The sequence below is a fragment of the Carassius gibelio genome, chromosome B1 (genome assembly GCF_023724105.1).
Source record: "Carassius gibelio isolate Cgi1373 ecotype wild population from Czech Republic chromosome B1, carGib1.2-hapl.c, whole genome shotgun sequence".
Classification (NCBI taxonomy): domain Eukaryota; kingdom Metazoa; phylum Chordata; class Actinopteri; order Cypriniformes; family Cyprinidae; genus Carassius; species Carassius gibelio.
The window spans coordinates 19,335,869-19,363,819 of NC_068396.1; the positions used below are offsets into that span (position 1 = coordinate 19,335,869).

Consider the following 27,951-nt stretch of genomic DNA (forward strand, 5'->3'; position numbering starts at 1 on the left):
AATTCAACTCAAATTGTGAAACTTGTGTATAAAATAAATTCAGTGCACACAGACTGAAGTAGTTTAAGTATTTTGTTCTTTTAATTGTGATGATTTTGTCTCACATTTCACAAAAACACACCAATTCACTATCTCAACAAATTAGAATATGGTGACATGCAAATCAGCTAATCAACTCAAAACACATGAAAAAGGTTTCCTGAGCTTTCAAAATGGTCTCTCAGTTTGGTTCACAAGGCTACACAATTTTGGTGAAGACTGCTGATCTGACTGTTGTCCACAAGACACTCATTGACACCCTTCACAAGGAGGGTTAGCCACAAACATTCATTGCCAAAGAAGCTGGCTGTTCACAGAGTGCTGTATTCAAGCATGTTAACAGAAATTGTGTGGAAGGAAAAAGTGTGGAAGAAAAAGATGCACATCCGACCGAGAGAACCGCAGCCTTATGAGGATTGTCAAGCAAAATCAATACAAGAATTTTAGTGAAATTCAAAAGGAATTTACTCAGGCTGGGGTCAAGGCATCAAGAGCAACCACACACAGATGTGTCATGAATTTGCTGAACCACAGACAATGTCAGAGGCATCTTTTACCTTGGCTAAGGAGAAGAAGAACTGGACTGTTGCCCACTGGTCCAAAGTCCTCTTTTCAGATGAGAGCAAGTTTTGTAATTTATTTGGAAACCAAGGTTCGGGACAGAGTTCAGCTTCCTGACAGCCTGATGGATGAAGCTGTCCTTCGGTCTGCTAGTCCTGGCCTGGAGACTCCGCAGTCTCCTCCCTGATGGCCGCAGACTGAAGAAGCTGTGTGATGGGTGTGTGGGATCACCTGCAATGCAGAGTGCTTTGTGAGTGAGACAGGTTCCTTGAGGGAGGAGAGAGACACCAATGATCTTCTCAGCTGCTCTCACTATGCGTTGCAGAGTCTTTCGGCAGGATGCATTGCAGGCGCCATACCACACAGTGATGCAGCTCGTCAGGATGCTCTCAACGGTGCCTCTGTAGAAGGTGTATATGATGAGGGGCGGGGCTCTGGCTCTTCTCAGTTTGCGGAGGAAGTAAAGACGCCGCTGTGATTTCTAGGCCAGTGCTGCTGTGTTTTCAGTCCAGGAGAGGTCCTCTGTGATGTGTACACCCAGGAACTTGGTGCTGCTCACTTTCTCAACAGTCGCACCATTGATGGTCAGAGGAAAGTGCTGAGTGTGAGTTTTCCTGAAGTCGACAACAATCTCCTTTCGTCTTCTCCATGTTCAAAGAGAGATTGTTGTCACTGCACCATCCGGTGTGCAGTCGTGGGTCAGCAGAGTGAAGAGGAGGGGGCTCAGCACACATCCTTGGGGAGTGCCCAGTGTTCAGTGTGATGGTGCTGGATGTGTTGTTGCCGACCCATACTGCCAGTCAGAAAGTCCAACAGCCAGTTGCATAGCGAAGTTTTGAGCCCCAGCTGGACCAGTTTGTAAATGAGCTGTTGAGGGATGATTATGTTGAATACTGAACTGAAGTCTATGAACAGCATTTTGATGTATGAGTCCTTTATGTCCAGATGTGTGAGTGCTGAGTTGACGGCAGTGGAGATGGCATCATCGGTCGACTGGTTGGACCGATATGCAACCTGGAAGGGGTCCAGGGGGGGGGGGGGGCAGACTTAATGTGACTAGCCATTCAAAGCACTTCATGAGGATGGGAGTAAGTGCAACAGGACGGTACTCATTGAAGCAGAATGGAGATGGCTTCTCCGGAACTGGAATGATGGTGGTAGTTTTGAAACATTTTGACACGCCATCAACCAAACATTTTTGACTCAGTGAGATGTTGAAAATGTCTGTGAAGACATCAGTGAGTTCTGCTGCAGAGTCTCTCAGTACACACCCAAGGATGTTGCCAGGACCCGGAGCTTTGCGTGCATTGATCCTGCTGAAGGATCTCCTCACACTGTCTGAGGTCAGCGTCATCACCTGGTCGCCGGGAGTAGGTGGAGACTTCTGTGCAGTGGTGCTGTTTTGTTGCTTAAAGTGAGCCTAGAAGGTGTTCAGCTCATTCAGCAGAGAGATGTTGCTGTCACAGGTCCGTGGTGGGGGCTTGTACTCCGTACCGGCCTGTATCCCCTGCCACAGGCTCCTAGTGTCTCTGCTCTCACTGAATAATCCCGCTATCCTCCTGGAGTGTTATCTCTTTTTTTGTGATCAACATTTTTATTCAGATTAATTTCACTTTCAGAAATAAATCACAAGTCAAGGTTCAAAAGAACTATTTACAAACAGATTCCATGAAGCCGTCCACTTATATAGAGAAAGAGGAAGAAAAATAAAAGTACTAAAAAAATCAGTGAAGCATAGTAGGAATGTCAACTTTTCATCCGATCTAGCAACATCTCAGCAACATTAGTCCAACTCCGAATAGTGTTGTCCTTTGCGCCGTTGAGCCTGGCAGTGGTACCTTCCAGCAAGGCAATGTCTCTAATATATGATAGTATGATAGCCAAGTGAAAGTTAAAGAAATGGATGGTTCTATCCATAATTTCTATATAGTCTTTTTGGCAGCAGTACTTGCAGCTGATAAAGTCCTTTTCTGATGAACATTCAACTGGAGAATGGAATCATCTAACAATAGAAAAAGTAGGGGATCTCGAAGTACATGTAAATGCATGATATCTGAAAGGACGGAACATACAGTTTTCCAAAAAGGAACCACCACCAGGCATTCCCAAAACATATGCAGGTAAGAGCCTACTGTGGATTAATTACATAAATGGCAGTGAGAATCAGCTCTAACCTTCATCTTATGTGGTACACTAGGAGTGAAATAGGCTCTATTAATACATTTATAATGTATCATCAGATGTGCAAGATTTTTAGAAGCGGTAAAACATCTGGCCCATACCACATCCCAATCAGGTTTAACAATACCATCCCTTTCCCTGGAGTGGATAGCTGGAATATAAGTATACTGTAGTATGAGAATGGAATTATACATCTTAGATACTAAACCACTAGAAGGAGTATCAATGTTCAACCATTCCCACAGAGGCTGAGTAAGCACATTGGCGGCCCAAGGAACGCCGTAGGCTTTTAAAGCTGACCTCAGTTTTAAAGATAGAAAAAAAGAGAATCCAGGTAAAGAAAACTCTACACTTAATTCCTGAAATGATTTGAGCCCGTTATCACAATAAATGTCATTCAAAGTATGATCACCCGCATCAGACCAGATTTTAAAAACAAAGGGTTTGTTGCCAGTGCATAAACGGTTATTATGCCATAATGGAGTTGTCTTAGTATATAAGAAAGGTCCACCCATAATTTTCTCCACCTTTTTCCATACATAGAGCAAATATTAAATTATTGGTCCATAAGTTTTCTTTAAAGATTTTGCAATACCTGAAAAGGAGAGATCTTGTAATCTAACTGGATGGATAATATTTGCTTCCAGAACTCGCAAAGGAAACGGAGAATCTGAGTTAACCCAGGTTCTGATTCCTCTTATTTGAAAGGATAAATTATATAATTCAAAATTAGGTAAAGACAGACCTCCATCTAGTTTCTTACGCTGCATCGTCTTAAGTCTGATTCTGGGTTTTTTCTTCATCTATATTAAGAGTGCTATCTCTTAGACTCTCTGATGACTGGCTGTTCTCAGGCCCACCTCATCTCCATCTCTGAAGGCGGTATTCCATATCTTAAGGAGTCTGTAGACCTCCCCTGTCATCCACGGCTTCTTATTGGCCCGGACAGTGATGGTTTTTGTGACTGTTACATCATCAATACACTTGTTGATGTAGGCAGTGACAGTCTCGGAGTACTCCTGGAGGTCAGTGGAGTTATTGTATGTTGCAGCCTGCTTAAAGATGTCCCAGTCAGTTGTGTCAAAGCAGTCTTGAAGAACATCTGATGATCCTTCTGGCTACACTTGAATCTGTTTTTGAACTGGTTTGGTGACTTTAGTGAGCAGTCTGTAAGCAGGCATTAGCGTGACAGTGATGTGGTCTGAAGCCCTGAGGTGGGGGAAGGGGGAGGGCTTTGTAAGCTCCTCTCTGTGTGGTGTAAACAAAGTCCAAAATGTTATTACCTCATGTTGGAAAGTTAAAGTGTTGGTGTATTTTTGGAAACACACTCTTTAAGTCAGCATGGTTGAAATCCCCAGATATGATGAGAAAAGCATTAATTTAGTGCATCGTTCCTTTTGCAGTTGATGTTGATCGGGGGAATGTAAACCGAAATGAGCAGTATGGCAGTATATTCCCTCGGCAGATAGAGCAGCCGGAACTTACAATCATAACCTCCAGCAGGGGTGAGCAGTGTTTGCAGATCACAACAGCATCGCGGCACCACGCATCATTGATGTAAACATAAAGCCAGACACTGTCGATTTTTCCTCCCACGACGAAAGCACCGTCCACTCGATATCATGTTAGCTGGTCGAGCTGAATAGCGGAATCTTGAACGATGTTACTGAGCCATGTTTCCATGAACACAAAAACACAACAGTCTCTTACAGTCCTCTGAGTTTAACGTAATAATCGTATGTAGTCCAGTTTATTGTCCAACAAGTGTACGTTAGGCAGTACGTTCACTCCCGGTTAGCCAGATGGTGGGGATAGATGGCTTGTGTGGGTTAGCCGTTAGCCTAGTCCGGATACCTCAGCGCTTACCCCTCTTCTGCTTCCTCTCACACCGCTTGTGGCAGTGATGCAGTGGTGGGGGTGGTGTAGGCCTCCGTAGCAGACAGAGATCCTGCAGCTGTTCCGCGTGCACGGAGTTTAACTGTAAAAATGCGGTTCTGCCGACATCGAGCAGAAACTTGTGACTGTATGCACGCTTACAGACAGGTAGCCATGATGACGACGTACAAAAACACTGCGACTCACAAGACAAAAAACATGAACACACCTTTCTGTCGGGACAGAGAGAAGCCACTGCGTGTGGCTGCCGCCATAGTTTATACATTCAGACCAACGCGAAAATCAACTGATGGTTTTACGCAGCAAATACTCAGAGCCATTAATGTGAACCTGTAGCCCTCCACACATAGAATGTTAATCTAGGGTTCAAGTTTACCTAGGTCTGCACACGCAACAAGTGGGTCTGGCAGTATGCTAATGTTTCATGTTGACGTGAACATGAAAAGGCTTGGGATTTCTTTTAAAAATGAAACTTTTAAAAACTTTGCAGGATGTTTTCTTTCACTAAGAGCTGTGTTACACACTGTATGAAAGGTAATTAAAAATAGTCCTAAATGGGGCACTTTAGATATTGATATTAATAATAATAGATGTTTCTTGAACAGCAAATCAGCATTTTGGAATGATTTCTGAAGGATCACGTGACACTGAAGACTGGAGTAATGATGCAAAAAAATGCAGCTTTGAGATCACAGCATTAAATTACATTATAACATATGTTTTAAATAGTAAAAAAAAAATGTTACATTCATTTATCTTCACAGACTTTGTACTCAAGCTTTACAGTCCCACTGCCTAGAGCTACTATTCTGCTGTATCCACAGAGACTTTAATCCCTGTCATCACTTTCTGCTTTCTGGTAGAGTTCTGTTGCTCTCTCACACTTCAGGTGCTTGTGACACTGTCACATCGGCAACTGATAAGCTCTTATCATAGTAGGTTTGTTTTTAAATGCACATCTAGTTAATCAGCAGTGATGTTTTTTGGCCCTGGCTTTTTTTTTTTTCACTAAAAATAAAACCAATGCCATTCTTTATACTTATTTACAATTGTGTTTAAAGTTTTTCTACAAGTAATATAATTATGTAAGCAAGTAAGCAAGTTTCTCCCACATTTGTCTTTTAATTAATGAAATTTAAACACATTTTGCTATTAAAATTAAAACATGGAAGAAATATTGTGTGATTTTGTTTCTTTCTTTTCTTTTTTTTCAACAGTAGAAGCAGTATCACATACATTCTACTAAATAATAGTAATATTTCTTGCACAATGCCTTTATGTAAAAGTAAACTTATTTTGATGGGTTGCCTTGAATACCTTTAAATTGACACTGGTTTTACTCAAATTAAACATTAAAATGCTTGTGGAGTGACTCAGAACAGTTCTGGTGATGTTGTTTATGTATTTATGTCCTCATTGAGACGGCAGATGCTGAAATTACTGCAAGTGGCATGCGCTTCAGTCTATGTAGGAAACAAACCCCCAGGTCTCATTCCTCATTCTCAAGCCATTCATTCATTTACACAGAGCAGAACACACAGGATTCATATTTCAACCAACTTTTGTGGCTTAAGATTTAAAGATACTGGTCCATATGGAGATTTGATTTGATTAATTTATGCTAACTTTGACAAATTCCATGACTGTCCATATTAAAATGTAAGTTTCATTTTCATGACTGTATTTTGAGATTCTATCCGCGTTTTCTGCTTCGCGGAAATCAGGACAGACCAATTGTTTTTACGTAGAATGCTAAAATATCCACCCACTGTCTCATTGGCCTAGGTTGTTGAAGTATTTTCTCATTAATTTTGTCAGTAGGTGTTTCAAGAGTAAAGAGTTTTAAGACATGAACCAAATTAATGAGCTCAGCAATGAATCACAGCACTACAACCTTTAATTCCAAGCAAAACAAATATTTGAAAGTCTGAGGAAAGAAAAGACAAGACTTCACAATTATTAAATTCAATCTTTTGTATGTGAAGGAACTAATGAGAAAATTATGGCTTAATATAACATATCTTCTCAAAATTATAATTAATTATTGAATTATAGTTCTAATGAATTCGTAAAATGATAACATAGTTGAAGTTTATAACAAAATGTAAAATGTATAGAAGTGTATAAGTTAGGTCTGCAACAACGAATCAGTAAAAATCGGTAATGAAAATATTGGAAAATGAATAACACATATTGACAAAAAAGCTCTTGGAAAATGCAGAGAACACATAGTGAGCTGCTGTGGGGAAAGTACCTAAATTGTCCTAAAGATGAGAATGCTTTATATTAAGAGCTTATAACAAACTAATAAGCATACAGTTTAGCATGTTCTACTGTCATGTGATTTAATAGATGTGAGTTTTTCAAGTATTTAAGATGTTTTCCAAAAAAAAAAAAAAAAAACACAACAAATAATTGGCCAATGGCCAATGGTTAATGTGATAACCCATCTAATTTTTCAAACAATTTCTCTTCTGATCAGGGACCTGCTATTTAACCAGATCTACCCTCGTCTGGTGGAGAACTCTGTGGCCAGGGGTGTGTTTCTGGAGAGTCTGGAGCCTTACATTCTAAGCGAGAGGATAGTTTGTCTGACTGCAACTGTCATGAGAGACCTCATCAGCTACTTCCAGGAGAATGGCATAATGGATAGTGTGGAGGGATGCCTGGTCCATATGGACACCTCCAATCTGGACATACAACAGGTGTGTGAATGTGCGAATGCTTCATAGCAGCAGCTCTTCATCATCTGTATTGCTTAAGTCAGCATATGTTTACTGGATGTTTGTTGGTGGTGCAGATGTGCTGGGATAACCAGCTGTTGGATGCTATGATCTACGTCTTCAACAGTCGCATGAATGACTACATCAGCACCATGGAGGTATGATACTGTGCTCAATCAATGTTTGTGTTAATGTGTTAAGATTTTGAAACACTAGGCTTGCTTCATACACTTGCTGACTTGTGAATTACAGAGATGATCTTGGCATCATATACTAAAAGACTTAAGATCACACAATACCAGTCTTTTCCAGTCATTCTGAATTTAACAGACTCATAGAAACTTGCTAGAAGAAGCATGATGAGAAAAAAAAGAGCCAAGCACATTCAGATCTGGTCTTGGTGGGTAGACATGTTCATTCTGGCCTGTACAAGACTGCAGCATGAGTTGGAAGTGAGGGACTTTAGGTCTGTTAAAGGGATAGTTCACCCAAAATGTAAATTTTGTCATCATTTACTCACCCTGGTCTAACAACTGTTTGATTAGTATTTCTTTCCATACTATGGAAGTCAATGGGAACTGTTAAAAATATCTTATTTTGTGTTTAACATGAGAAAGGAACTTTCTAAACTCAGGTTTAGAACGACATGATGGTGAGTAAATGATAAAAATAAATTCATTTTTGTGTGGACTATTCCTTTGGGAGGACTGGAGTTGAAAACCGCTGCTTTAGTAACTCACTCTAATGGCATTCCAAACCCTGGGAGCACTCTGTCCTTCCATTAACCCTCTGGTATTTGTTCATTTTGGAGTAACACTTGTATTGTTACACCTGAAATGTGTTTTTTTTTTTTTTTTTTTTTTTTTTTTTTGTAAAATCAGTGTAATATATTCTTATTCCATAATATTTTTTATTTTGTATTTTGATAGAATGTCATGGTACTTATTATTTATGCAATAATTATGATACAGATTTTCCCACTGGGGAAGAAAAAAAAAATCTAAGATTTTGATATTACTTTTCATTTATGACAGTATTTAATGTTAAAATACAAATGCCTCTAAAATCCAATTTTGAAAATCAGATTAGTGCTATGGTCAGAGTAAAAAAAAAAAAAAAAAAAGAAAAACATCTGTAATTGCATGGTTTAGCCACTAAATTCCTTTATATCCCTACATGAAAATGCTTTTAAATTTTGTAGTTGTTTTTAAGCATAAAGTCTTACTTTTATTAAGTTGTGGATCTGGAAATATATTTAAACATTCTCAAAGACAACATTTAGTATGGGTTTAGAATTTTTTATCAGTTTTAATACAGTTAAACCTGAACACAGAGAAAGGCATTTTGTTACACATTACATCAAAATTCAACAAAAATGTAACCAAAATGAACAGGAATGCTTTATCAGAAATTAATCAATCACATTTCAACCTCTTATCTGATCCTTATCTGATCCACACCAGTTCATTTGCGTGTGTTATAATAGTGTGTTGTGTGTCTGTGAGTGTGTGCAGAGCCATATAGAGTGAGAGTTGCGACAACTCCATTGACTCCAATGGAACGCTTTTTTTACAGCAATGGCGGCTCGTGGAGCCTCTTAATAGTTCCCGGAAGTAGCGGCAAACCGATGCCGCGCCGTAGAAGATGCAGCAGAACAAACCGTTTGCGACGCACTTTTAACAGGTAAGACGTTTAAATAATAAGATTGAATATTATCAGTACATCTTAATAACAATAAATTGCAAATTAAAACCTTCTAGTAGATAATCACTCATTAAATGAGTAGATTTAAGGTTTGTTATCAGATAACTAACAGATTAGGCTAGGATTGGAGCTGCATAAAGTTAGTAACGAACACCCTAATAATTGTAAAATCTGTTCTCATAATTCAGTTTCATCCATCGTGTTTGCAATTAGAAAAAAAGGAGTATAAACATATTTTTTTGCAGGGTGGGGAAAGTTAGCTAACGTTACATAGCCTATTACGTTAGTTCAATATAACGTGTGACAGCGGTGAGTGGAAGTGGTAAAAATGAGGTTATAAAGTTTGTTCCTTATTACACGTATTCAATTACTTAATAATAAAATGCACCCTATTGATATACATTTAGAGTGAATTGAGTTTGCAAAAACATGGGTGGAGTGTTTTTAGTCATTGTGATTCATTTACTATTACCTGTCTATATTATATAATAATACTGTATTATATACTTCGACTTGTTAGTGTATAAAAGTAACATACTGTAATATTCTGTGGGTTCTGGTAGGTGGAGGATTAGTGGTGCCACTGAAGTGTTCTGTGATGGAGCATCAGTGAGGATGCAGGTCAGGAGAGCTGAGGGGACCTTTTTTTTTTGATAGCTGAATTTTCATTATTTTTCTTAGTGCTGCCTTTGCATTGCTTGATCTTTATTTTTTTTTTCTTGTCTCTTAAATTTTTTTAATAGACCCTGGTAACTGGCTGATGGTTCACAGGAATGCTGACTGGCTGCTGACTGACTTGCTGCTGGTTGACTGGGCAGTGTCACCTGTCCCTGTCTCTCCTCTCTAGCCATGTCCTTTTTCTTCACTCTCACTTTCCTTTCTCTGAGTGTCCTCGTTCTTTTTTCCTCAACCTTTGAAACTGATAGAGGTAGAATACATGGTTTTGCTAATTTTAAATATTGAAAATATCACATCACTTTACTTCAACTAGTACGAGTTTGTACTTATTATATATGAATCACCTGAAATAACATAGCTGTAATCAGCAGCCATTTCTTGTTCACAGGTCTAGGGGTGCATCGTGGAGCAGGGCCCTCCTCTTTTTGACCACAGGACGGTGTACAAAGATTGTGGGAATAGCATCTGGTCTCAGCCTACTCTTGAATTTTTTGGTCATGACAAATTGCATTGCCGCAATTTGTCTGCATACTGACTTCAGTTTAGTTTCCACACACACCTTTTTTTTTTGTCTACCCACTTACAGTACATATCACATGGTTGTTAAATGCACAGTTATAGGTAACACTGATGACTCCCTGCAATGTCTCACCATGAGTCTCAGCTCCCTGGGTTTTGCAAGGCTTTGCTTGTTCCTTATTTCTAGTAAAACATTGTCAATGTAAAAAAGTGCAAATAAATGTAAGTATAATTACCTAACAATTTTTTGTTGTTGTAATTTTTATTTGTATTTAGATTGCTCCTGCTGACTTGAGCCAACCATTATTTTCTCCTCTCTATGTCAGCGGGGAAGCCATACATTCGCACACCTTTCTCTGACTGAGTGGAGCATCCCCATGCAGCACAGTAAACCACGGTGGAGACTATGCAAGGACAACATGAAAGAAAGGACACATACAAAATGCTTGTCATGCTATTAAATTTATTAGAAATGTATTCATGAATTGCTGTAAATAGTTAATTGTATAATTACAATTTAAAATAACTGTTTTCTATTTTAAAATGGAATATACTCCTGTGATGCCAACCTGAATTTTCAGCATCATTTTGAATGGCAGTGTACATGTTTATATACGAGCATGCTTAAGTTGTTTTAAACCTGAATATATTGTGTACATGAATAAGTATTGTAAGAATTATACTAGATATAATAGGTATATTATTTATAATACATAATTATATTACTATATGTAATTGTAAGAATTATAAACAGTAAGCTTCATTTTACATTTATTTAACATGCTAATTACTGCTGGTAACAGTTAATTGACCCATAGTGCGGAGCGAGCTGAAAATCACCTGTTACCAGCCTGTCTCTGTACTACCTGAAAGTCATCGATATGACATGAGTTAACATTAGATCAGTGAAAAAATTGACAATATGTAACGTAAAAAGGCAACAGCAACCCGTGTTTATAAAACTTAACGTTAGCCTGAAATACGTTTTTAAAATAACGGTAATTGAACACTAATCCTCAAATATTACCCGATTTGATATTTTAAAAACAACATCGCTGTAACTACATACTCATGCTACATACATATGTCAGTGTGTTGTATAAACATATAAAATAAATGCATTTATTGACTCCTTATTACCAGAAATCGCAGTTCTGTCACTCTACTCTATCAGTTTGAATGGCCGCCAATGCACTTCCTGGAACTATTTGAAGTCTACACGAATCACGTGACAACCAAACATTTCGAACTTCCGTTGTCGCAACTCTCTCTCTATATGGCTCTGAGTGTGTGCAAGTCAGTGTGTATTTGTGTGTCCGTTTTGTATTCTTGATGTATTAGTTTGTACCCCATTCCTTGGTGTTTGTGTTTTGACTGCATTTTTGGCTGAATTATTGTTTCATGCACTTGCAGAAACATGTTTTGAGTTACAGTCACACTAGTTCATATACAGGTGCATCTCAATAAATTATAATGCCGTGGAAAAGTACATTTATTTCAGTAATTCAACTCAAATAGTGAAACTTGTGTGTTAAATTCAATTTAAATTCTGAAGTAATTTAAGTGTTTTTTTTTTTTTTTTTTTTTTTTTTTTTTTTTCTTTATTGTGATGATTTTGGCTCACATTTAACAAAAACCCACCAATTCATATCAGCAAATTAGAATACTTCATAAGACCAATATAAAACTTTTTTAGTTAATTGTTGGCCTTCTCGAAAGTATGTTAATTTAATGTACATGTACTCAATACTTGGTAGGGGCTCCTTTTGCTTTAATTACTGCCTCAATTTGCCGGGGCATGGAGGTGATCAGTTTGTGGCACTGCTGAGGTGATATGGAAGCCCAGGTTTCTTTGACAGTGGCCTTCAGCTCATCTGCATTGTTTGGTCTCTTGTTTCTCATTTTCTTCTTGACAATACCCCATAGATTTGCTGGCTAGTCAAGCACACCAACACCATGGTCATTTAACCAACTTTTGGTGCTTTTGGCAGTTTGGGCAGGTGCCAAATCCTGCTGGAAAATGAAATCAGCACTTTCAAAAAAGCTGGTCAGCAGAAGGAAGCATGAAGTGCTCCACAATTTCTTGGTAAACGGGTGCAGTGACTTTGGTTTTCAAAAAAACACAATGGACCAACACAAGCAGATGACATTGCACCCCAAATCATCACAGACTGTGGAAACTTAACACTGGACTTCAATCAACTTGGGCTATGAGCTTATCTACCCTTCCTCCAGACACTAGGACCTTGGTTTCCAAATGAAATAAAAAACATGCTCTCAACTGAAAAGAGGACTTCGGACCACTGGACAACTTTTTTTCAGCCTAAAATGAGCAAACAACACTAGAAGGTTAAAGTTCCTTCCAAAGGTTTTGGTGATTTTGAAATTTCTTAGAATTTCTTATTTTTGGAAAGTTCAAGAAGAGATAGTAAAATAAATCCATATGAAAATACTGATGTCAACTGATTAGACACGATCGCTTTACAGCAGCAGTTCTCAATTCTAGTCCTTGTGCCCCACTGCTCTGCACATTTTGTATGTTTCTCTTATTGCTTCAGACGTTTGTTCTATTCGAACAAAAATGCCCTGTGAAGTGGACATCACAGGATATTCCACCATGATTCCAGTTCGAAGGAAATGTATATGTTCCATTCAAAGTGCACTGAAGTGTGCAAGACGTGAATTTAAATTGCCGTATTTTTTGGACTATAAGTCGCATCTGAGTATAAGTCGCATCAGTCCAAAAATACGTCATGATGAGGAAAAAAGCATATATAAGTCGCACTGGAATATAAGTCTAATTTATTTAGAACCAAGAACCAAGAGAAAACATTACTGTCTACAGCTGCGAGAGGGCACTCTATGTTTTCAGTGTAGACTACAGGAGCACTGAGCAGCATCTCTGGCAGCATAGAGTGCCCTCTCGCGGCTGTAGACGGTAATGTTTTCTCTTGGTTAATTTCTCTCGGTTCATGTCAAATTAATTTTGATAAGTTGCACCTGACTATAAGTCGCAGGACCAGCCAAACTATGAAAAAAAGTGTGACTTATAGTCCGGAAAATACGGTGTATTGATTGAGGTATATGAAGTCACAATTGTCTATGTGTGTAGACAGACATTGTGCAATGCAAATCCGTGAATGAATGTTCCGAAGTGAAGTAAACTTCAACAGATTTCCCCTGCTCAGGGAGTAGGGAGCGATGAACACTTTGTAGAGACCATCCCTGTCAATCGGAACACAATTCATGCACGGAACTCACTTCTAACGAGCTGATTATCTGAAACAGGTGTGTTAACAAAGAGAGACACACAATATGTGCAGAGCAGTGGGGCGCGAGGACTGGAATTGAGAACCACTGCTTTTCAGAATGAACTGATTTAATTTTATCTTGTATTTTACAAATAAACATGATCAACATGCATAAACTGAGCACATCCACTATGGTCAACAGAAGCTTTATGCATGAGAACAAACCTCAAACACAAAGCTCAAACATGCTTGCATAACACATGAAAACAAGCCTCATTGGTTCTCGTGTGTCAAACAAGCATGTTTGAAATTCTGTTTATCATATTTGAACTAAACCTGAGTGTAAAACATAAAAAAAGCTCGTCAACTAAATTTTTTTGTCATGGTTTACGTTAACGAAATTAACACACTCGAGCAAAAGTCACGCATTCCAGCTTTTAATTGTTTTAATTGTTTTTCATTCACGCACTGATAGTATAGTTGCCGCACAAAGCAGAAACCACTCAGTTTAAGCTGGTAAGCCTTTGGGGACACACACACATCAAGGATGTATGTGTGCACATTTTTGATCCACACATGTGTTTTTCAAATAAAGTGTGTGTGAATTTTTTTTTTTTTTTCACTATTAAGCTAGAAAAAAGATGAAAGCCTTGTTGTCAGGGGAATCTTCTGAACCCCAGATGAAAGGCAACTGAGAAAGGGATTCATTTGTTTCATGGCCAAAATGTCACACACATACAGACTGACCGCTCTGCTTTAGTGTGTGTTGTGTTAGATTATGTGACCATGTCATGCAGGTGCTGCTGCCTGGAGTCTGGAGTCTGGAGGGAGACTAGACTATGCTAATAAACTCTCTCAACATGCTGTATATATGTGTTTGCTGAAAGTAAAAATCAGATTGTCTTAAGAGTTAAAAGTCAAGATGAAATCAAAAGAAAGTATATTTACTGTCTTTTCTGGTCGTATCATGAACAATCTTCCTGAGAAAAAATTGTGATGACTTGCTGTCTCTGAAGTGACTTTTCTTAATAGCTTACATTTATTTATTTGCTGGTTGTTAGAAAACAGCTAAGTTTAAGTGGTAAAATTATTAACTATTTTAAATTAGTTATGTTAATGTTCATGTTCACTTGTAACAAATAATAAAAAATTAACTGCTTCTGTTTCCTGGTTTTTCAGAAACTCTTTCAGGCAATTGGTCTCACAGGTAGAACAAAGAACCAGCAAATATAAAACAACACATGCAACATACATCAAGATACTCAGCTAAACTTGAGAAGCTGGCAGAAACTATTCCAGAAAAGAAATTTAGACTGCTGTAATTATTAGTATTACAATTTTACAGTTGTAATGTAAAATTTTATTATTATAATTTTTCTTGAATACTCAAGCTTGGCTGTTTTATAGTAAGATTTTAGTAATATTTCTTGTTTAGTATAGATTGTATTTGTATTTATAATGTATGTAAAAAAATATGTAAAAAAAAATACCGTAATTAAATATATATAACCACAAGATTTTGACCAAATTATTAAGCAATACAAACACAACAAGCCTAGATTGCATTCTGGGGGGGGGGGGGGGGGGGGGGGGATTTTGCTCAAAATTAATAATTCAAACCAATAACTCAAACTTTCTTTTGCACATTGTCAGACTTAACATGTTTCACAAGAGATACTCAGCAATGAATGAAAAGAAAAAATGCCAGCCAACCCCAACCTCCAGAATTTACAAAATCTAATTAATAACAATGTTATCAATAAATAATACATAATCACAATTTCCCATTCGTTACCTTCCTCAGATGAGCATGTTGTGATGGGAAATAAACTGCTTGTGTACATCAGGTGAGTTGACGTTCTGCATAAGTACTGCACTCATACATAGTTGCGTGCAATTACACACACCTGTTTCCTTCTCCTCTGCCAACTGTTGTTTGGCAGGACGGGCCTAACCGTTAGGTGACATTCCTGGAGATCTGGTCCCTCAGGTGAAAAACCAGGTAAGAAGTTTGATTAAACCCAGAGATTGCAGAGAATGTGTATTGTTTGGTTTGAAGTCACATTCTCATGTTCTGTACAGCTCAACACTGTAACACTCATGTCTGTTTTGTTTGTATGGGTCTGTATGAGTCATGCCACTCTTTCTCCCTCAGTTATATACAAACAAAGTGTGTGTTTAGTATTCTATGCAGTTTGCTCTCAGCAGGGCTTTTAAAGGGATTTTCTCTTTGTTGCCTATTCAGTGTGCTCAAGTGATTTGTTCTGGGATAGAAAACCTCCAGAGGACTTTAAAAACGGACATGGATCACACACACACACACACACACACACACACACACACACACACACATTGAGTGCTGTCACACTCTATAGGTTTGAGTGAAAGCATGACAGACAGGGTTGTTTACTCCAAAGATGTGTAGAGATGATCTGTTCTGAAACAAAACAGAATGTTCTCGGCTAAATTAAGGAGAGTGTGGAAGAATCCAGGTTTAGGTTTTAAGATGGGATGCAAAATACCCACTGAAAGAAATAAATGCATAAAAAAATGAGAAAAAAGCTGGTGGTTTTCTGCCAGGACATTATATATTGAGTGTACGGTCATTTACCCTGAAGCAGAGTTTGATTGACAGCCAAACTAGTTAATTATAACACAGAATCATGCCATTTTGTCCGACAAACAAACCAGTCCGGAAAGTAGATTAACGTTGGTGGACTTGAACTTGAAAAGTGGTGCGTACTGACGTCTTTCCGTGGTTGAGACAGAATACTTTCTGATGTACACTCATGTTTATCTTGTGCCAAAGATAAATCTCAAAAACATACAGTCACTGTTGGAAAGGGATAAAATACACAAAAATGCTGGAAAACCAAAGAATTTGTGGGACTTAAAGGATTGTTCTGTAGAACAGCAGGCAATTTAACTGTTCAAGACAAACAAGGGACTCATGAAAAAAATCACTTTGCAACAAAACAGCTGTGGATCATTTAGGTAAAAACACAGTATTAAGAATCCAGGGGTAAACATATTTTATGTGAAATATAGTATTCAGGTCAGTACTAAATAAACAATAACTTGCATTTTGTATGATCCCTCTTATTTTGGTAAAATAATTAACATTTTGCAGATTCTGAAAGGGGGTTGAAAACACTTGACCTCAACTGTACATTAAAATATTTTACAACAACAATAATAATAATAATAAAAAAACACAGTACTGAAAAAAAAGGCCATAGGCCTTTTTCAAAGTATGACAATAAAATGTATAGCCTACACACACACACATATGTATGTTTGTGTATGTTTTTATATGTGTTTACTATATGTATTTTTAGTAGTGTGTAATGTATGTTTTACAGCAGGGAGTAAATTGTATCATTAAGTGGAGTATCATCTTGTGGGCCCTGAGGTGTCATGTTCAAAGTGACACGTGCACAGAGAGACTCCTGTTCCTCTTTGATCCTTCATCGCAATGACCCACATCCACACATTCCCATGCAGTCACACACACACACACACACACACACACACACACACATTGTCACATCTGCAGGTCCAAATCCTCCCTGAAATAAAACCTCCTCCCTGCTGTAAAAGAAAACATTGGCGTCGCAAAGCTGAGCACCTCCAAATGATGCCTAATTACCTCCCTTTATGTGTGTGTGAATGAGAGATAATGGCTAATCTTTTGGTCTGTGCCTCTCTCTCTTCTCTCTCTCTCTCTCTCTCTCTCTCTCTCTCTCTCTCTCTCTCTCTCTCACACACACACACACATTAGAAGGAAAATGTACTACCTGGTCACCATGGCAACTAGTCAGCCCCTATACTGTACTCAGATGATAATGGGTTGAATTTTTATTTAGTTATTGTGTAGAGGGATTGGTTCACGAGCACATAGATAAAAAGTGTACAATGGCTTTTTAACTTGAATGCTATATATAAAAGTTCATCAATTATAAATGTTACTTAATAACATTAAGTAAGTGTTCGATGACAGCAAAGGTAATCTTAAAAAATAAAAAAAATAAATCAATGAAAAGCAATGCTGTGCAATTTTTTATTGTATCACTGAATGAGTTCCAGGTGTTTGAGTTTTTAATTCGTCTGAACTCGGTAGAGGCTGCTCAGGAAGAGGAAGTGTATCCATACATTCGAACTCTTCCGCACTTCGACACTCGAGAGTTCCTCAACGTCCTGGCACTGGTTTGCATCAGCTAATCCATAATTCAATAAGTGTTACTAAAAGCATCAGTGCTCTACTAATATGTCATACATGTAGAGTGTAGTTCAGTATACTTTAATCAGATCTGAATATTAATATCTCCTTGTCTCACAGACATAAGAGGACATCAAGAATGACAAACAGGCTCTGGAGTATCAGCAACGGATTGTGGACATTTTAATGAAGATAACAGTAACATATTTTTCACTGTCTTTTGCCTACAAATCTCATACACATACGCACACGCATACATTCGAATGCTCACCCAACTTTCCCTCCATCTGTGTAAAAAGCATTTGGCTCTGAAATGATTCTTCACTCTGTCATTGGAATGTAAATCATGTGAATGGGATAATTTTATCTGCTGGAGAAGCGGTTCAGTCCTGCAGCCCCCCCCCCCACACACCTCCTCATCACAGCTCATTCAAGAGCCTTCAGCAATTCAAATCAACATTCGCACACTCTCTCTTTCTCTCCATCTGTAATCACTTGTTCATTCATAAAAAACAGAGAGCATGACCTTGGCCCCCATGGTATCCCACATAACTCCCACATAACAATAATAATATGCTTATCATTCAGAAGGTTTACCATATTTTAATTAATTCCACAGAATTTAACAATCACAAATGTAAAAAAAAAAAAAAAAAGCCCCATCTTTTAGAAGTTCTGAAAAAAAAAAAAAAAAAAAATGCAAAACGGTTAAAAAATCTTAGAAAACCTGGTTCAATGTTTGTGAGGTAAGATAGTGTCACAAATAACAGTCTAACCACTCTGAATTTTACATTTCATTTCAAATTCTCTAAATAATCGTGTATGTGTTGAATAAGTATCTTGAATCTTGAATCTTGTTTGTAAAAATTTCTTGAGTAATGCTAAAAAAAAACTAGCATTTTAAATGCTAATGTCTAATCTTTTTTTATATATTTTTAAAGGTAAGTATTATTATTCATGAGTAATGCTTACTTTTAAAGTGCATATTCCAGGTTAGAGACCCCAGTTAGAGTCGATGTATAGAAAAATGATACGCTATATTTAAAATACGCTGTGTGTCACACTTGTTAATATCCCAACAGTAACGTTACATGATAAAGCAGTTTTTCATCACTGCAGTAGAGAGATAAACACATTTTTGTTTCATTATTTGTGAGAAATGTGAGGTCATGGTCACAGCTGAGGAAAGTTAGTGCTGCAGGGAGTTAGATGCATACTGGGCTTTAGTGGAGAATGTGACCCCCACACTTGATGTATAGCGTCTGACTCTGCACCCAGGCTTTGAGGCTTGCTGTCTGAACCCATATGTGCTACAGACAGCCTATATGCACTTCAGACAGGAGCAGGGACCTCTCCAGGCCAGCAGCACATATACAGTACAGACCAAAAGTTTGGACACACCTTCTCATTCAAAGAGTTTTCTTTATTTTCATGACTATGAAAATTGTAGAGTCACACTGAAGGCATCAAGGGCTATTTGACCAAGAAGGAGAGTGATGGGGTGCCGCGCCAGATGACCTGGCCTCCACAGTCCCCAGACCTGAAACCAATTGAGATGGTTTAGGGGTGAGCTGGACCGCAGACAGAAGGATAATGAAAATGAAAATAAAGTAAATGGTAATGAAAATAAAGAAAACTCTTTGAATGAGAAGGTGTGTCCAAATTTTGGTCTGTACTGTGTGTATATATATATATATATATATATATATATATATATATATATATATATATATTATGTGTGTATGTGTGTGTGTGTGTGTGTGTGTGTGTGCTTGTGTGTGTGTGTGTGTGTGTGTGTGAGGGAAAACAGGTCAATTCAGCTCAAAGGTAATCATTTAAGATTTTAAAGGGTGTTTGGACAGAATCACTGTCTAACGGCGAATCACTGAGATGGCCAGCGATTCATTGAACGAGCCATATAACATCAACAATGGATATTAATATCAAAGTATAGTAAAAACACTATTAATTAGCACAGTAACAAGATCGGGAGTTTAAGACATTATCTTGTAAGCACAAGACACAAGATACTTATCTTTTCAATATGAATAAGGCTTTATTAGATAAATCTAAGACATATAAACTAATCTAACACATAAGTACATGCACTAACACATTCACAAAAGTTGCAGGAAGAGAGAAAGTTAGGAAATAATGACTTTAAGAGAATGAAAATGTGAAATCCCAAGTTTACAGCAATACGTGAAATTGCATAGACATGAACAACCATCAATCACCTAATAAACTCTTGCAATGGATTCCTCAATGAGGTTAAAATTATATTAGATACACCAGTACAGATCAGAGTCTGGAGGTAAGTTACTTGCATTGCCTGTGTAAAGGGGGTTCTCTTTGTTGTCATTGAAAAGGGGGTTTCCCGAGGTTGCTGATTGGCTGGAAGATCAGTAGTTGTTGAAGTGACGTCTTGGGAACCCTGTGGTTGGGAGTTATCCGAAGATGCGGAGTTATGGGTGGGTTGAAGTTTTAGGCGGGCACTCAAGGTCAGACTCGAAGACAAGGCGTTACAAAACTTAACTCAGAACACAAAACTCTCAACGGAAAGGAAAAAAAAAACTAACTTTAAAAGAACATGAGTAACGTTTGATGAGACTAGGTGGTGTTTTTTCTCATCGTGGCTAAGTAGCAGCAGGCGTGTAGGCCGAAGCACGCTGGTGCTCAAAGAACGCAAAAAGTAATCCGAAGTCTGAATTTTCCCACTCTTGCAGGGTATAATTTTGGACATGATTCCTATAACAAGAATATGATACATTTACATATGATACATATTATGATACATACACACATATACTAAACATGAAAATTAATCCTTAAGCTATTGAGTAGTTATTAAAAAGACATACACCATAAGTGATTACATGATAGTCAAATGTGTGGGTTACATATGTGATATGGAGTTAAAGGGGGGGTGAAATGCTCATTTTCACTCAATATCCTGTTAATCTTGAGTACTTATAGAGTAGTACTGCATCCTTCATAACTCCAAAAAGTCTTTAGTTTTATTATATTCATAAGAGAAAGATACCAGATAAGTCTGTACCGATTTTTCCCCGAAAAACACGACTGGCTGGAGGCGTGACGTGTGGGCGGAGCTAAAGAATCAGGAGCGCCAGTAGGCTTTTGCGTTGAGAGCGTTTGGAAGTTGTGACATTACCGTGAGGAAAAAAATCCATCATCCAAAACAAACCATGGCTAACAGTCAGATTCAGCCGTTTATTTATGATCCAGAATCAGATCCAGAGGCTGAAACTGAACGAGAGCAGTGGGGCTCGAACCCGGGTCTCCGGCATGGGAGGCGGACGCACTAACCAGGAGGCAGAGATAGTTTAAGCAGTTTTACTCACCGCCTGCGGTTCCAACACACGATCGTGACCCTTTTTCGTTGGGATTTCATCATCCTTAAGAAATAAACGATACGCAAATCCGTCGTCAAACTGGGCCTTGTTTGTAAAACAAGCATCTTCGAAATGCAGGGAACAAACAAAAACACTTGCACAACTCCGTTGATGCTCTGTAAAAATAAACTCCATCCACTGGTCCCTTAATGCTGTTTCTCTTTTGGTAATCTGTGCAGGGTTGTCTTGCCCTGGCAACCAAAAACACACTTCTTTTGTGACTTTTCGCGACGCTCTCGTTCTGATCAGTGAATGAATGTCTGTGCTCAGCCTCTCAGTGCTCTGCTATACGGGAGCGCGCGCTCTTCCGGCAGACGTGCCCTTAGGACCCATATAAGGAAATTTCGCTCCATCTAACGTCACACAGAGCCATACTCGAAAAAAACTTTCCGAAACTTGTGACAAACCGGAAGGAGTATTTTGGGAACAAAAATACTCCTTCAAACGTACAACTTAATTTTTTAACTAACTTTGTCCATGTTTAGCATGGGAATCCAACTCTTTAACAGTGTAAAAAACTGAATGGATGAAATAGCATATAGCATAATAATCACCCCCCCTTTAAGCAACGGACTCGTTTAAAAGTCTTTTTGAGTTCATTTTGGATGAACTCAAAACCTACATCTACAATCTACATCTACATCTGTAAAAGACAGTTTCTGTGCCATTTTTTGACATAAGGATGTTCTGTGGAGACCAGAGGTTAAAAGGTCCCCTCAAAGGAATTTCAGCCTGGTTCTTGTACTCTAGGTGGGGGAAGTCAATCCAAAGAGCTTGTGATCGTGATTACTATCATGGATTTACATGTAATGGTGATGCTGTGCATCTATTTGACCATCAATCCTTATTACTTGCTCCAAATTTGATTTTTCAATAATTTTTTTTTTTTTTTGTTCTAATGTTTAACGCTGTTCAAACTGCGGAATTCGGCTCCTCTTGTTTCAACCATTCCCCTGATTGAATATTTATAATTTGTCTGGTTCAGGTCTGATACACTTTGGAACCTACATGTGTGGGTTCTGGATGGGTCGTGGAAGGTTTAGGTACTTTGCCACCTCAGGTGGTAGCTACCATCACTCATGTCCACCAGCAATGCAGCTGCTTTGAAGTGGAAACTGTTTGTCACTTGGTGTTCTTCACATCGTGAGGACCCCTGGAAATGCCCGTTTGGGTCAGTGCTTTCCTTTTTTCAGGAGGGGTTGGAACGAAGGCTGTCTCCTTCCACTCTGAAGGTGGCTGAAGGTGCCATTTCAGCTCACCATGGCCCTGTTAAAGGTAAGTCTCTTGGGAGGCATGATCTGTCACGTGAGGCCTTTCAGGAACGAGAAGAGAGAACCATGTGCAGGTATGTATCTTTATTTATAGGGCAAATCCAAAAGAATAAACAGTCCAGGCCGGGTCAAAACCATGAGATCCAAACACAAAAACACACGGGAAAACAGACCCAGGAAAGTACATCCAAACGACATTCAACAAGGACTCCGTAACACAGATTAAGACAGACTGGGTATTTATACACAGAAGGATAATAGGGAAACAGGAGACAGGTGGGGAAACAATCAATTACAGAACAAGGAGGAAGGTGACCAAATAAGGGAAAGTGATACCTCTAGTGGACACCCAGTGATACACAGACCAGACGCACTGTGACATGATCAGATCATCAGGTTCCTGAGAGAGGCCAGGAGGCTCAATCGGCCTCGCCCTCATCAAGTTCCCTCTTGGGACCTCGCAGTGGTTCTATCTCCACTGCAGAGGGCTCCCTTCGAACCCTTGCTGTGCTCTCAGTAGAGTTAAAGTTTCTATCATGGAAAACTGCGCTCCTGGTGGCTTTGGCTTCGGTCAAGAGGGTCCGGGACCTGCAGGCATTTTCAGTTGACAAAGCATGCTTGGAATTCGGACAGGCCAACTCTCACGTTATCTTGAGACCCCGGCCTGGGTACGTGCCCCAAGTTCCCACCACTCCTTTTAGGGATCAGGTGGTGAACTTGCAAGCGCTTTAAAAAAATCCCCTTGCCATATCGCTGTTCTGCTGAACAGCCGGGTCACTGGGCTCGGCTCCTCAGCGAAGACTTGTTTAAGAGTTGCTGGTGTAGTGGAGGGCAAGACAGTGCTGTGTTCTCATAGAGCCTGTGGTGACCTCAGTATTCCTCTCTCAGAGACTATGCCTGATGCATATGCTGAGAGAAGCAAGCAAAAGTTTAGATCACATTCACTGCTGACCATGCTTTTCTACTTGGCCTCCATCACATCTGCATCTCCAATGTCACTAAGCTGTAACTAGACTTAATGGTTATGCCTTCTCATATGGTAATGTTTTTACATGGTATATAACATTATTTCTAATGCTTACAAGCTAGCTGCAGTGCTTTACAACAACCCATACACATCTCATTGTGACTCATTATACAAAAATTATGTTCACTGATTTGGTAGGTAGCAAATTTTTAAAACAAGACTTGCAATGCTCAGTTGACTTTTTCGTAGAGCAGCATCTGTGAGCATCATGTCACCCATCGGTGGCCGAGTCACAGGCAGAACAGGACCCAAAGCAGGTGCTGTGTTGTGTGCATCAGCTCTGAGTCAAACTCACTTGCTTCGATATCCAATGTTGAACTGCATCATTTTGCCGGGATGATAAATTATCCTCTGGTGTAAAGTGATTGCTAAGTTACAGACTACTGCATTTCCTAGAAGCAGATGCATTAGTAAAGTCCCGTCTATTCACCTGCACAAACGCACCCAATCCCGGAATATACCATCCTCACTGACTCACACCCACTCAAAGCAGAGCGTGGCACACGACTCCCTCTCGTGACATAATATGACACAAACTGTCAAGGAAACGTTTTCTTCTAAATTTGTGCCCTTACGTCTTGTAAAACATTTTCAAATCCTGCATTAACGGTTCATATAGTATTTTCATACAAGGTTATATATTCATTTGAAAATGTTTTTTAACCTGCAATATGCCCTAATTATTAATAAAAGTATATTTACGTAGTAGTTATAAGTATCGAGTGTGTACAATGAACATTATCAATAAGTCAATAATTAGAACCTGCACCCCAACTTTACATACTCAAATATTCACTACAGATGTCACTGAATGGCCTTATAGGTGAATATTGCATCACTTATCATAATCTCAATCCTTAAGTAAAATTTCCTATATAGCAAAAGAATAACCTTCTTTGGACAAGCCTGTCAGTCAGATCTCTCTCTCTCTGTGCACCGATTCCAATACGAGAGGCATTTTTGCTAATCAGTTGATTAGATGACAAAACACAAAATAAAAGTATGACTTTGGCTTTTCCGTTCAAATTTACTTAAACAAAAATAATGGCAAAGAAATGGCAAGTAACCCATTCAATTAAATTATACCTTTTGAATTAGAGTAAAACACACTCCGATAATCTTAAAAAAATTTGTTTAAACATTTTTCACTGTGTATATATACAGACAATAACAAATTCCTTGTGTGTGTGCACTTTTCAGGTTATGGTGGACAATTCTGACTTCACCCCTTCTCAGGTCGGCTGTCTTTTTACCTTCCTTGCAAGACAACTTGCCAAACCTGACAATACCCTCTTTGTTAACCGGAAGCTGTTTGACCAGGTGACATGACTGTCTGCTTCTTTCACAGTTCATTTGTCAGTCCCTCCCCTTTTCCATTTGCACTATGCTGTCATTTTTCTAATCTGAGCTATAATGGTTAAAGCAAGAGAATATTTCTAAGGTGTTAGTGCTGGTAAAGACAATTAGCAGCTTCTGTAAAAATAGCTCTCCCGCATTAGAAGCGTTATGCTTGTTTCTGCATGTTTAAATAGTTCAGGATTTTGCACCCTGCATTAGGGCCTGTTCTTAATTAGATTGAATACATTTAATACCAGTCTGGAAGCTTTTCAGCTACTGACAGGGAAGCTGACAATTGTGATTTAAAAATGATTCTGCCTTTCCTATATGAAAAGATGTTTTGTTGAAATTTTTTGGTTACTCATTCTTTTGCAGGTTCTAGAGTTTCTGTGTAGTCCAGATGATGACTCTAGACATACTGAAAGACAGCAGGTAGAAAGACATCTTTAATTTTACTCAGGATTTGTGAAAACATTGATTGATCGTGTGAGCTTCATGTGTTATGTTTCAGGTTCTGCTGGAGCTGCTGCAGGTTGGTGGTGTGGTCCAGTTTGATGAGGGGCGTCTCCTTGACCTTGCACAGAAGGCCGAATTGTAAGATATTTTTCAGTCAGAACGCAGAACAGATTTGCTTCATCCACCAAACGTACTGTATATACAGCTGAAGTCCTTTAACTTCATGGTCAAAACAAGATTTATTTGTGGAACATTAAGATGCAGTACAGCATGAACCATTCATAGATCATAGCAAATCATCATTTATAATGGTCCGGCATTTTATTTGAGGAGGCATATATTTAATCATTCTCTGAAAATGTGGTTGATAAATTAGATTTAACTTGTACATAAATGTTAGTTAGATATTTTCTTGTAAAAATCACTTGAACTAAAGTTTGCATAGATGAGCATCATGAAACCTGTCAAAACCACGTCCAGATCATATTTCATCCTAGAATCAAAAGAAAGAAATATGAAATCATATTTCACTTAAATAAAATTCAGTATAAATAATAAATACTATGTAACATGCATTGTTAAAAAATGTAATTAAATAAATGCTGATCTTTTTGATCTATTCATTTTTTGATAATCACAGAATCCTTAAAAACCACAAAAATATGAAGCAGATTTTTACATTGATGATAATAAGAAATGTTTCTAGAGCAGTGAATCAGCATTACAAAAGCATATATTCTTAAAGAAAACAGTGATTTCAAAATTTAGTATTTCTTCATATCTCTCAATATATATATATATATATATATATATATATATATATATATATATATATATATATATATATATATATATATATATATATATATTAATCAAATATTGTAAGTGTAGCTTGGGTGAGCAGAAGAGACCTGCATTGTTTCAAAAACATGAAAAATCTTACCAAACTCAAATTTTGAATGGTAGTGTATATGGTTGTATTTGTTGCACTGCCTTTCATTTTTGCTGATTTAAAATAAACTAACTTCATTTTGTAGGATTGTTCCCTTTTTTGTATTTAAGTGTTGAGAACTATACCTTTAAGCACAAAGGGATTAAAATGTGGTCAACTGTAAAAAAATTAATTGTGTGGTAAGTACCAAGTAAACACAGTGATCCACTCTAAGCAAGACTTCTAAAAGCTAGAAGGTTAAATCAGTGCTAAATCTAACAACTTCTGTTGAATGCATTATATTGATGTCCTCAAGGAGAAGACATTGAACATCTACTGAAGAGCAAACCTTTTTGTTATTATTATTACTTATTAATCGATATCGTTGTTTTGTTTTCGTTCTTACAGTTATCAGATCTGTGAGTTTATGTATGACAAAAAACACTTATACGACAAAATTGTTGACTGCTACCTGAAAGACCCTTTGAGAAAGGTACTCCATTTCACTCTTTTCTTTACTGTCACTCTTGTTATTCCTGTACTAAATCTTTATCTCGAACTCCAGGAGGAGCTCTTCAACTACATCAATAACATCCTGTCCATGCCAGGTTACAGCTCAGAGGAGAAACAGTTAGTGTGGGTCAGAGCCCTTCAGCACATCAAGGTGAGTCAAACAAGGCTTCAAATGCTTTGTCACCATGAGCACACTTCAGGTAGAGAGAAAGCTCATTTTATTTCTTTTTCTCATCTTGTTCAGTCAATGATCTTTGACTAAATGACTAACTCTGATTGTTAAAATAGAGAGCTCTAAAAATCAGTCAGTGCGACTGCATTATTTGTGACTGGCTTTCATTTTCTTTTCATTTGTTATATAACCCTAAAATGTTCCACCTGCATTTTTTTTTTTTTTTTTTTTTTTTTTTGTGCTGTACATTGGATCAAATAAATGCTGGCTTGGTGAGCAGAAAAGACTTCTTTAAAAAAAACATTATATTAACATTATATTATAAAAACTTGACTGGGGGTGTATATATATATATATATAAAGAAATTGTTTTTGTTATACTGTGCCTTCATATATCAGGCTTTACAGAGTTGATGCAGCATACCGAAATTCTGAAATTTACATTGTGTTTATTTTGATTAAGCATTTAATTCAAATTGTTTTGCCAATAATATTATTTGTAATAAATAAAAGTTTTTACTGGTAGAACTTAGGACTCAACTAACGCTAAGAAAATACTACTCTGGTGGGTTGACTGAGGTTATGAATTCTCATTGGTATGTCATTGTTTCTCTGTTGCAGGATCTGGTCAGCATTAACTCAGCTAAGACAGCAGAACTAGTGTCAGTGCACTTTGCAGATAAGGTGCAGTCTGTCCTCACATCTCTGCAGGTACGCCGCATTGCCGTATGTCAGCGCTCTCTCTCTCTGTTGACTTTATGTTGGCTTGACACACATAGTTTATCTTCCAAAAGGCTAGACTGTTAAGAAAAGCATTTCTAAAGGACCCTGTCAGTGTTTGATTCTCTGTTTGTGTGTGTGTTTTAATATATGTGTTGCATTGTCTGGGCTCCTATTCACTCGTCTTAAGATAGTGTCAGTGAATGTGTGTGAGAAGGAAGAGGCCGCCCCTGAGGCCCACAAGTGTGTGTGTATCAGTAAATGGATTAGGCTCTATCTGCAGTGCTGTGTGTAATTGGGTTTGCGTTATCTCTCACACACTGTCAGAAAGGTGCTAAT

General features: G+C 38.1%; 1 protein-coding gene and 1 long non-coding RNA gene across 2 annotated transcripts in view; both read left to right on the top strand.

Annotated features, from left to right (window-relative positions):
* The window catches only part of vps8 (VPS8 subunit of CORVET complex), a 171,726-nt gene that overhangs the window by 82,912 nt on the left and 60,863 nt on the right, over positions 1–27,951 (top strand). The window contains 13 exon segments of the mRNA XM_052546015.1: positions 7,160–7,382; positions 7,445–7,558; positions 14,732–14,759; positions 15,357–15,399; positions 15,482–15,554; positions 17,639–17,758; positions 17,892–17,969; positions 24,683–24,802; positions 25,196–25,252; positions 25,332–25,414; positions 26,616–26,700; positions 26,773–26,871; positions 27,514–27,603. Of these exon segments, the coding sequence (XP_052401975.1) occupies positions 7,160–7,382; positions 7,445–7,558; positions 14,732–14,759; positions 15,357–15,399; positions 15,482–15,554; positions 17,639–17,758; positions 17,892–17,969; positions 24,683–24,802; positions 25,196–25,252; positions 25,332–25,414; positions 26,616–26,700; positions 26,773–26,871; positions 27,514–27,603 (1,213 nt within the window).
* Positions 8,931–11,447, top strand: LOC127949630 (uncharacterized). Its single transcript, XR_008152401.1, has 4 exons — positions 8,931–9,083; positions 9,668–9,725; positions 9,848–10,032; positions 10,171–11,447. It is a non-coding gene; the product is annotated as an uncharacterized LOC127949630 (long non-coding RNA).